Consider the following 11,776-nt stretch of genomic DNA (forward strand, 5'->3'; position numbering starts at 1 on the left):
CAAAACTGTTGTGTAAAAAAGTTTCCATTGTTCGTGCTTCTAGGCCGGTCTATCTCCTGTAGCTTACATACCTAGTCCTACATGTGAAACTAACCCCACAAAAGCCGTTTGCACTTCTAGTGACACCTTCTACCATGAGACAAACCCAAGTGTTACACGGAACTAGGCCACAATTTCTCACCGAACACGCAAACGGTGTTACCTTTCTACCTCAATTGCCTCGATTGTATTCTAGTTCTTCATAACTTTCATCTCTTAGACTTTGTAGGATAAAAGAAAACTGCGATATGGCAAAGCTTGATGATTTGCCACAAGAGCTAAAGGAGCTTATTCTCTGCTCCGCTCCTGACATTACCACCCTCAACTGTCTCGCACATTCATCTCCACTATTTTACAATGCCTATCGCAGGAGGCGTGAGGAAATATTCGCGACTGTCATTGCAACTGAACTCACGCCGGCCATTCTCCATGAAGCACGATGTGTAGTACGAGCCTCCTTTGTTGAGCGTGGGTCATCATGGCTCATCGACGTGGAGCAGCTACTGGGAGAGTATGATAAGGGAAGAAATAATACATTTTCCTTGGATATTACACCCACGGAACTCATATATATATCGAAATTTCTACCTGCTCTCCGCGATGTATCTATGGCTTTTTTTCGATCGACGCTATCACATCATCCGCTGACTGGAGACAAAATGAATCTGCCCTTACCTACTCAAGCTGAGATGTGCAGAGTTCAGCGTAGCATTTTGAGAATGGAAACATTCAGTATACTTTTCTCTGAAAGAGAATGCCGTCCTTCTTATCGTCCAAGCTGGTCATCTCCCCTTGAAGCACTCAACAACCTCTTCTTCTCTAGGTTTGAGCTTTGGGAGGTAGAGGAAATTAAGTGCATGCGTGATTTCTTTTACAGGCAATACAATACGATATTTAGAGAGTGTTCGGCTGAACTTCGTAACCTATTTGTCTGGCAAGAATACCGCGACCTAGATCCAAATGACAGTATGGAGAAGGCTGCAGCAAGGACCAAAGATAAGAGTGAGTCTCGTTTTCCATGAGAATTCGAAAGCTAATTGAACAAACTCAGCTTACAATCAATACCGAGAGATGACCGAAAAGTTATTGAGTTTTGGCTTCGGATTCCTCCACGAGGTGATGAACGAAAACTCGGAATATGATCAAGTCCTTCTGTTAGAAGAGGCTGCCGAGTATAGGGTGTTTCGCGCCCCCATCGACTTCCTCTCGGATACCCTGGACGGATTCTTTCACTCGCGTGACATGCGAATCATGCAAGATATCGAGTTTCGGAAAACTGTACTAGAGCCACAACCTACAGGGAATGAGAGGCCAAATCAGGCATGGCTTTGGTCTATCCAACAATGGGATCCCGCCTTAGATGGGGAGAATTATGTTTCCTGTCGCGATAGAAGAGATTGTTTAAGATCGTGGGGTTATGTAATGTGGGACAGCTCAAGGTTGGAGTCACTAGGGGTCATGAACTGCAAGATTCAGGATTTGCAGCCACACGGGCCAAAAGTTATGCAAGGGCCATTGTTGACAGATCGTCCGAAGACGAATGAAGGCTGATATTTGAGCTAAATGTGAATATCTAGAGGCGAAAACATCCTGAGATGAAGCCTCATTATTTGTTAGTTACGGGGATGTTCATTTACCCCAATTTTAGAGAATGAAAAGAGATCTATAGAATTTGGAACTTTTCTTTTGCAGTACTAACACTGGTGAAATTTCAACCAGCTACCCTAATCATCAGACTTTTCACCAAGTCTCTCGAATACCACCTTCTTGCTTGACTCCTCCTGTCCGTCAACAGGTCTACCTAAACTTATTCTAACCCCATAGAAAACAAGATCCTGCGTTTATTTCCACATAGCGGCCGGAAGTTCGATATCAAATGATTTAATGCCGGATGGCAGCCCAAAATAGGAAGATTGAAATGTTACAGCATGGCTGTTGCGACACAGGTAGAGTAGAACGAGCCGAGGACAATTCACGGTGTTAAAATCGGCCCATGACAAAGTTGAGAGATGAAACGAGGGAACAAAATCGCTTTGCCTTAACTCAAAGGGAGAAATAGGTGAATATTTGAAATGGCTTGTCAGAAAACACAAAATCAAGTATTCGTAGGCTGCCAAGGTTGTTAATGAGCTTGAATAGTACGACTCCTCAGCACAACACAACACTCTAATAATCAAGTGAATATTTCTATGGATTTGAATGTAGAAGCCTAGATATAATCACAAACTCCAGGGTGCTAATTGCATAATTCCCTAGAAGATAAATGCAAATCAAGCGAGGGGCTTTTGTACTCTGATAGGTCCAACCACATTTGCTAATCCGGCTCCAAGATCTCCTTCAAGCACAACGCCTTTCTGTAAGACCTCAACGTAATTGTTCTCTCGCATCGTAAACAGGATCGATCGAATATCTGGCATGGCTTCGCGCCAGCAAGAATAACCCAACGCTTAAAGATCCGGACGAGTAAGTGCTCGAGCGACTTCAGAAGGACAGAAAGTTTTGGGTGGTTGACGTAATGCTAGGAAGCGATTTATATAGGGTTCGATTGCTGAAAGAGAATCATATAATGTGTAGCGTCATCCATCGAAAAAGCAGAATTATATTTAGACTGATTACTGTCAATCGAAGTATTCGGCATCTCGAGCTTTCAATTTTGATAAAGACTAGTGAAAGCTTTGGCGTAATTAGCCAAAGCCCTTTAGGCGTCTCTTTTCTTACTCTTGCGCTGTGGTTGGATATGAGATTAGTTTGTATTTCTTGAGCTGTCTAAATATGTTAATATTCCTAATACAATCACTCACAAATAGTTTGATCTTTAAATGGTATATTGCAAAAGTTTCTCCGATTCTCCTTTCTACAAATAAATATAGCTTTCAAACATAGCGATCATCTCTTTATAAAGTCGTTCTGCTGCAGCACGACTTGGATTCGTACCTATGAATATCTTCCTATTCTGCATTGGGAACAGCAAATTATGACATCTTATCGCCAACAGCAGATACAACTCCATCTCCACAAGCTTCGAGAACTCCATCGGCTGCATATCAGCACTTTTGATTCTGAAGAGATCACCCCATTTCATGCCCGTGCATGATAAGCCCATCCAAGCATAAAAACAACTTGATGCCGATATATACTTAGAAGTGACTCCATCATAGCATATTGCCAGCCATAGGAAGATGTAGAATAGAGATTCTAGATTATAGCGATATATATGATCATCGTTGTCTAGGATGCCGCAGGCCATGAATCCCAAGATGCCGATCAGCAGCTAAATCTCTAATAAAGGTTCTGTAAGATCAAACACTTTATTTAGATCAATGAGTATTCCTGTAAGAGAATCAAGAAATAATAAAAAAACAATGATGATGTTCTATCGACTGATGTTGCAGTAAAGAATATTAGCTTCGAGATACAGAGATTAAGCACCTTAATGATATCGCGGAAAACTGTAATGAGCTCCACCATAAAGGAGAAATCATCGAGCTATCATCCGAAAGGTGAAATGACGAGACACTCGAATTGTAGGTTATAGAATTTTGAGCATTCAATATACAAGTTGAAAGTGTCTCTCTCTGACGGGCAAACGACGAGTGTTACCTGTACTCCTACAAACGCTTCATCCTCCTGATTCTTCAAATGAAATTTGTAAGATTCGCAGAGTTGTAGTCTTTGCCGATGTTGAAAACTAGCAATATCCCCCAAATCCCAGTACGCTTCGAGCTTGAAAATGCCAAAAGCCTTCTTGCTATTTGTAAGTGCAAGTAGTTTTTTTCCCCCGCAGATCCCGTCTCGGTCCAGACGAATTTGACGACCAAGTCTTGGCCTCGAGTGTGTGCTGCACGAGCCTTGAAGCATACTGTACCAGGTCCTATAAGACAGTCCGGTCTGAAGAACACATCTTCTTCGAGATACAGTCTCGGGGAATCAGCTATTTCAACAAAAACACCTTGATCATTCTCTTTCAATATTGCCTGCAGATCCGTATCTTCGATATCCAAAGATATGTTTCTAGCTACAATATGTGCAAAGTCACTGGATTTCTTTGTAATACTGAATACTTCATTGCTGACTACCCATACTCTATCAAAAGTCCATATTTCCAAAATTGAATTGTATATATGGAATGTATGCAAAAAGCAACGCTTAAATCAGATGATTAGAAAATCTCAAGCCATCTTACAAAACCTAAGAACTCTCGCGTCGTCTGCAACCAGACTGGGTCCGCTCTCAATGAGTCCTAGGACTTGAACATCCGCTCCGGGACAAATCTTAGATAATTGTATTGCGTGCTTTGACGCAATCAATATGCTTGCTTGCTGCCCATAGTTCGCATCGCTGTTTTGAGCCATAGGATAGAGTGTAGTAGGGATTTGAACTTAGCTGTTAGCGAGTTGATAGGGCTGGACGGAGGAAACCCATTCTCCCAGATCCTTAACGACATGAAGTTCAGCCAGCAAAGTGCCAGTAGAAGATACTATCTTTGACATCGAGGTTGTAGGCACTTGCAGTTCTATCGGGATTATGTTTGACCAGAACTTTTCGATATAGCCCGGCACATGATGATAAACTGAGCCTTCAAATTCGGTAATAAGATTGGCAAGTCCAGCAGCACCCTTTATTGCTATTGCTTTAGAATTTATTCAAGGGTTGAGAAATACTGGGTTCGATTAAGCTACTAAGTCCGATTAAACCTAACACCGGAGTAACATACCGAATGGGGGTCATATATGGTGGTTGTAATACCCCTGTAATAAGAATCTGGCTAGCAACGAATGTAATTATTGAAACGGATGCGCAATGGATGTAAAGTTGAAGCTGTCGTAGCTTTCTAATCCAGAATAAATTAATCTGCTTGAAGCTAATAATAGGTTGAAATTCGAAGTGGTTGAAGAATAAGAGCGATGTAGGGATTAAACTGGTCTGCCTCAATTTTAAGGTTGAATCTAGTCACATCCAACAACTGTGAATTAATTGATAGGGATGTCACGCTTTCTCTCCTCCTTCTACCCAAATCTGAAACCATCTTGTACAAACGACACGAAGAGATTGTTCTTAGCATGACTGATAACGATAAATTGAGGTTGTTCGCTAATATATAAATAATATTTTACACTCTATCGTTTAGCTTCTTTCTTCATTCAAGTACTATGAATAAGTGGCCTACCTGGCCAGTTCATGGGTATCATCGTGTACAGAGTTCCCCTATACCCAACCGTGCCCAAAGCGCCCTTCATCTCTACCCTCCCTTTTATGATCATTTTATACAGTATTCTGGTACATAAACACCCAATATCCGTTGCGCCAATGCTACACCACTGCCCCCAAGTGGGTTAATAACGCCTTTGAAACCCTCAATGCAAACGCCATACCCAGCCGCAGGTAACATTACGCGTTAAGCTCCAATTGCTAGACATGAATCTAGTACCATATCCAATGCAGCTCGATCTTGATATTCGGCCCCTTCCCATCCCCAATCTTCGATATCACTCATTGGTTCGTCTATCGCGTGCCCATTGACGCCATTAGTTAATCCGTTGACCTCGAGACCACCCATCTCGATGTCGCCATCTTCATCCTCAGTAATGATTCTTCCTTGAGGCCCAAGCCGTGTAAATGCGTCCCAATCTTCTAGCTCGCCCTCTTGGTATCCGAACATAATTTGCTGGACAACGACTGGCATTTGCCCTAAACCACAATCGGAAATCTCAAGTGCGGTTCGTACATCAGCCATGCCTAGAGGACCTCGTTCACTTGCTGCGCGGGCCTCGGTGGGTAATAAGCCGTTTTTGTCTCGAAGGACTTCGTTGCGCAACGAGGATTCTTCCTCCCTTTCTAGCTGCCTGCGATACTTGTGCGTTTGCACCCAGGAGGAACCCCCGCCTGTCCCAGCACTACCCGTAGACCCAGGTCCATTGCTTCTCGTTTTGCTGAATATCGATGATAATACCTCTTTGATAAAGGTTTCTGTTGCCACAGACATGAATTGAGCGGCATCTTGGACATGGCCATTGACTAATCCTGTTTCGTAGCATATGGGAAGCATTCGCGATTCGATAGTTGTCATGTCAGGAAACTCTCCTGATTCCGAGGCTAGAGGTAAAGCATATCTTTTCCGAATTTCCAGATCCCAATCTTGAATAACATGTAAGTACTATTGAACTTGCTAGGTTCGGTGGTTATGCATAACTTACTAGTTTTATTCAGACCACCAGCACTAGCAGGCACAATCTCGGGCTGTCGTGCAGGCTTCGGTCGGCGATGCTCGGTTAGCATCGTCGCAAATGCATCGAACGGGTCGAACTATACAGCAATTTAGCACAGATTCATAATTACTCCATATAAGCAAAATAAATCTTACATCATTCTGAGAAAGATCCTTCAACCTCCTTCTATCACGACTCGGTAGTTGCATAACTTCTGTTTTAAGTCTTTGTTCTGCCGCATCGCCGCTGACCGGCTTGCTCCCAGCTCCTGTCGTAGGTTTATCATTTGCACTGACCCAGCTTGCCACGCCCTGGTCAGGCATTTCACGAGTTGTGTTCGCATAAATGGCGGATATCAGTTGATTGTGAAGATGTTCAATTTCGCCAGTATTTGTTATGAGAAAATGATCAATTCGGGACGAAAGTTCAATTTGGTTCATGTGCCCTGGAACAAAGGATTAACATAATGCTAACACGCGTAATTATCGCCCCTCACAAGAGACGATAACTTTCATCACATACCCATAAGAAACAAGCCAATTGAATCTTTGTATATCCCAAAATTCTCGCCAATGGCAGACTTGACTGCCGTATACAACGGTTCAAGGTCGATGCGCGGCGGAACATGATTGAATTTTGCAGATTTTTGTACCGGTGTTGTCGCAGTAAGTGATTTGTTAGATAGAACAGGAGTTGGACTCTTGTTCGTCACACTTGAGCGACTCAAGGCCGCTGGATCAATGTCTGGCATGATGACTGTAGGAGCTATTCAGGCTCGCGCGACCACGCTCTCAAGGCGCGAAAACCTTCAATTTTCTATCGCCCATAAATGGAGCAGTAGCGGAAGAATTAGATAACACAAATTCAAAATAAGAACCGTTGATTTGATGGCGTGGTTGATGATTGAATGATGGTCGACTCGGGGCATAACATAGAGGTGACGTTGAGAGAGTCGGTTGGCCTTGTAGCCTTATCTAAGAAATCTGGAGTTCTAGGGTAACCTACCAGCCTACCTACCTCCCTTGTACTGTCACTAAATCAAACCAAACCCCTCAAAATTGAAGTAAATAAATCATCGCGTATGATCCTTATCAACGCGTCCACTCTTTTGATCAACTCTCATGAAGGTTAACGAATATATGATTCTCTGAGGATTAAGATAAGGTCGCAGATATTCAATTATCGCAACGATGCAATTATGTCCTCACGAAGTACTCGTATCTCCACTGCTATTGACAGCTTAGTGCGCCGATTTCAAGTAGATATTCCTGGAGAAGATCCTGCAGACGCAGAAGAACGAGAAAGCAATGCTACCGACTTCGTACGGGAAATTTTGGGAAGGTATTGACTTTGGAAACTGTGCCCAGTATTATGGAATGCTGATTTTGCAATTTATATAGCTCAAGAACAACTGCTGTTGTCGCAGATGTAAATCAAGCTTCCGATTTGATAAAGAAACGATTAATACAAACAAACCCAAGTCCTAATGAAGCTTTACGATTCACAAACTTATATAGCCGGCTCCTCTCCATACCGGTCATTACACAAAAATGGGCAGTGCTTTACTTTCTCTATCAACTAGGCGACCAAGAGCAACCCAAACCTTCTGGACTGACGAGCCCTTTTATGAGTCCAGTGAATAAGAAGAAGTCTGTAAGACCTGCCGAGGACCAAGATACTGCCAGCGCTGCTCCTCTTCGAGATATCCGTCGAAACATTCAAACAGATGGGACTTTTGACTCTCAAAGCCAAACTTCGCGAGAAGAGAGAGAATTTGACGATGCTTTTGCGCCTTCTGGACTGAGGAAGTTACCGGAACGAGAAGGGGGCCAGAAAGACAGAAAGGAGGAAGAACAGGTATTTGCGAAGACACCAGGTAGCCAGCGTGAGGGTGTCGCACTGAAGACGGCTCTACTGGCCGAAAATTATGTCGAGATTGATCCCCCAGAAACCGCACTACTTAGGGACTTGCCATTCACATTACAAGGCCTATCATCCTCGAATTTACCATTTGATGCCCAATCAAGCCTCAGACTACCCGATACTTTACCTGTACCGATAATTTCAATTCTTCATACATTAGCTGAGCCATCGTTATTATACAGAAGTTTATCTGGTTTTGTGCAGACAAGCGACGGTGGTCTCCTAGGACAGAGTCTACGAGCCGCTATTGCAGGCGAGCTTAGGTCATATCTTGGACTAGTAGCAACACTAGAAGGTCAAATCCGACGAGCACTTTCATCGCTAGACGAGAATGAACCAAGAGGAGGTGTTGGAAAGGCAGGAGTCACTCTTAAGAGATGCGTAGTGTGGACCCGAGAAGCGACGATGGGCTTGAGATTGATGAGCTTGATTAGCGAGGAATCAAAAAGTAAAAAGGGTGGCCAACTCATCACGTTGATCCATGGATTTTCATCGTCACACGGGGATCCAATGGTAGGAGCTTTCGCCGAACGGTTGCTGATTCATGTTACTCGGCCGTTTTATGATATGCTTCGACATTGGATATATGATGGAGAATTATCCGATCCATACCATGAATTTTTTGTTTCGGAACAGGATCCCAATGCGATCCAGGAGGCCCAAGATGGCAGAAATAGAGGAGGTGCTAGCAGTGTATGGGAGGACAAATACAAACTTAATGAAGATATGGTACCGAGTATCATCACCCAGGACTTTGCTCAAAAGGTCTTCCTGATTGGTAAATCCTTGAACTTTATCCGTTATGGTTGCGGGGATTCTCAATGGGTGGAAGAGTACTCAAAGGATGCTTCGAAAGAACTACGGTACGGTGATACTGCGACTTTAGAGACATGGATCGATGAGGCTTATAAGACGACTATGGCCCGACTAATCCACTTAATGTCAGAGAAGTTCCATTTGTTCGAACATCTCAAGGCTCTTAAAAATTATATCCTCCTAGGGCAAGGAGATTTTATCGCTCTACTCATGGAGTCTCTTGCATCAAATCTTGATCGTCCTGCAGGCGCTCAATATCGTCATACTCTCACCGCTCAACTTGAGCACGCTATCCGTGGCTCTAATGCGCAATACGATTCGCCCGAGGTTCTCCGCCGTCTCGATGCCCGTATGTTACAACTTTCACACGGTGATATAGGTTGGGATTGTTTCACCCTTGAATACAAAATTGATGCTCCTGTCGATGTCGTTGTAACGGAATGGGGTAATCGACAATACCTCAAAGTATTCAACTTCCTATGGCGCATCAAGCGTGTTGAATTTGCCTTGTCGACCACTTGGCGTAAATGCATGACTGGAGCCCGTGGCGTCTTACTTGGATCTCCAGATCCCGCTTTCCATCAATCGTGGAAACAGACTCGCGGTGTCCTTGCAGAAATGATTCATTTTATCGCGCAACTGCAATACTATATCCTCTTTGAAGTCATCGAGTCTTCCTGGGATGAGCTCCAATCCGCTATCCACAAAGATGGTTGCACACTTGACGATCTTATCAAAGCGCATACTAAATATCTCAACGCCATCACACACAAAGGTCTGCTAGGCGCCAAGAAAAAGCATTCAAATGATCTTGATGATAATACGTTCATGGTTCAATTAGGCGAGATTCTTAGATTGATGCTCTCATACCGCGACGCAGTTGACGGTCTGTACTCCTTCAGCGTAACCGAATACTCAAAACGTCAAAACGCCAGTTCCCCATCCATCCCGCGCCCAGGCACATCTGCCTCCTCTCGACCCGGAACTCGTTTCGATGATTATCCTCCATCTAGATCTCCATTCGAGAACCCTAATCCTGCACTTCTAAATCTCAATCTTTCGAATATTCAAGGCGAAGAAGAAGAATTCCCCTTACTAGCAGAGAGATTGAGTGGGTTGGGAACGCAATTCAAATCGAGGATTTCGCTGTTGCTCGGCGATTTGGCATATCAGCCAGACACAGACATGAGGTTCTTAGGTGTGGTAATGAATTTTAATGATGTATATACGGGGGTTAGGCGGAAGAGTGCCCGGGAAAGGGAGCGAGAAAAAGACAAGGGGAAGGGCAAAGCTAGAGAAGGGAGATCTGGCGAGTCGAGTGCTAGAGAAAGATAATTGTTTTGTGCTCAGTACTCGTATTGGAAGAATGAGTAGAGATGCGTGGACAGGAGGGGCGTATTGTCTTTTCGCGTAGCATGGTATGACATATTAGGACGGCTCGATAAGGATACCAATGAATGATGGATGGGTGGAATGCCGATTGGCTGCTTGTGGCGTTGGTCTGTTGATATAGGATGATGAATATATCTTACAATTCTTTTTTTTTTACACATGTCTGATATTTGCTTCTCTCTTCTCTCTTCCCACTCCTACTCTCAATGTGCATGCGTGTACTTCACTCATCATAGGTACCTTAATAGTGGCTCCGATTTTGTCCACCTTGTCTTTCCAAGGTTATCCCACAATATCTCATTCCCTCCCTCCCATTTTATCTCATCTCATCTCCTCCCCTCTCCCCTCAAACCAGTAATCAAACCCCCAACAATACCCACAAAACCACCACATTGAACGCCCAACCAGATTCCCCTCATGGTAAGTTATCTGAGTAATCCTCATCTGCTAGCGACCACATCAAATCAAACCATAAATACATAAATACCTGCCTATCTACATAACTCCCCATTCCACCCATTCCACTCATAAAAACAATACTCGACTACCTACCTACCTACCTACCCCCCTCCTACCCCCCAGAAACAAACACGCACGCGACGCATACGTATGATATGAATTAGCATAGCGTAGCGTTGAATACGCTAAGTTGAATGGGGGAAACATAGATCCATTATAAAGTTACGAGGAAGAAAGAGTGTAAAGGCAATTTATCTCAATTACTAATTAGTGTTTTGATTCTCTAATATCTGAAAGGAACGAGTATGAATACTTCAGAGATGCCCATATTTTGGGGGGGAGGGAATATGATAGGCTGAAGGGGAGGAAAAAGACGGGTATGTATGTACCTAGTGAATGAAAGCTTTCTAGCGTTAAAATGTCTATCCTCTGATCCATTGCATGTATTTATTTCTGAACTGGCTCACTTATTACACACATATTATTCACGGGTGGGTGTTGTGTATAAATTTGATATCATATTCATTTGCATTTTCATTCGTCCTTGCCTTCCTTCCTCTACCCCTCCACCTATTTGATTCCTAACCTCCCAATTTTGATATATTCTCCAAGTCTCCATTCCTTCTCAGTTCATCCTGTCCTACCAAACCCGAAAAGGGCTTGTCTGTTCCCATTCCCTCATCCTTCCCCAACCAATGCCTTTTGAATTCCCCATTATCCCGTCCACTGCTCTCTACCCATCATCTTTCCCTATCTTAACAGAGCACAATTGCTCAAAGAAAAACGCCGTGCCTGCTATATACCCATAAAAGCCTTGATATAAGACACTCGAGATACCAGAGTCTAAATCCAACGCAGAAGATGAGTGCAATAATCAAGAATGCAAGAAAATGCAAAAGGTATATGAAAACAAGCAGCCACCAGATATATCCTATCTCAAT

At 43.4% G+C, this 11,776-nt stretch overlaps 4 protein-coding genes across 4 annotated transcripts; 2 read left to right on the forward strand and 2 right to left on the reverse strand.

The window, feature by feature from the left end:
• Window positions 1-287: 287 nt before the first annotated feature.
• EAF02_002187 (uncharacterized protein) lies at window positions 288-1,590 on the forward strand (the record flags this gene model as incomplete). The annotated part of the gene is made up of 2 exons (XM_038898235.1): window positions 288-1,041; window positions 1,091-1,590. The coding sequence occupies 2 exons, from the start codon at window positions 288-290 to the stop codon at window positions 1,588-1,590; spliced, it is 1,254 nt and encodes a 417-aa protein (XP_038761927.1).
• A 2,084-nt stretch (window positions 1,591-3,674) lies between these two features.
• Window positions 3,675-4,391, reverse strand: EAF02_002188 (uncharacterized protein; the record flags this gene model as incomplete). Its single annotated transcript, XM_038898236.1, has 2 exons — window positions 3,675-4,111; window positions 4,223-4,391. 2 exons carry the CDS (start codon window positions 4,389-4,391, stop codon window positions 3,675-3,677), a joined length of 606 nt encoding a protein of 201 aa, XP_038761928.1.
• Window positions 4,392-5,434: 1,043 nt separating this feature from the next.
• EAF02_002189 (uncharacterized protein) lies at window positions 5,435-6,996 on the reverse strand (the record flags this gene model as incomplete). Its single annotated transcript, XM_038898237.1, has 4 exons — window positions 5,435-6,174; window positions 6,234-6,342; window positions 6,401-6,690; window positions 6,768-6,996. 4 exons carry the CDS (start codon window positions 6,994-6,996, stop codon window positions 5,435-5,437), a joined length of 1,368 nt encoding a protein of 455 aa, XP_038761929.1.
• A 447-nt stretch (window positions 6,997-7,443) lies between these two features.
• EAF02_002190 (uncharacterized protein) lies at window positions 7,444-10,319 on the forward strand (the record flags this gene model as incomplete). Its single annotated transcript, XM_038898238.1, has 2 exons — window positions 7,444-7,586; window positions 7,646-10,319. 2 exons carry the CDS (start codon window positions 7,444-7,446, stop codon window positions 10,317-10,319), a joined length of 2,817 nt encoding a protein of 938 aa, XP_038761930.1.
• Window positions 10,320-11,776: the final 1,457 nt, after the last annotated feature.

This window comes from Botrytis sinoallii (genome assembly GCF_014898435.1).
Source record: "Botrytis sinoallii strain Bc 23 chromosome Unknown BSIN_003, whole genome shotgun sequence".
Lineage (NCBI taxonomy): Eukaryota > Fungi > Ascomycota > Leotiomycetes > Helotiales > Sclerotiniaceae > Botrytis > Botrytis sinoallii.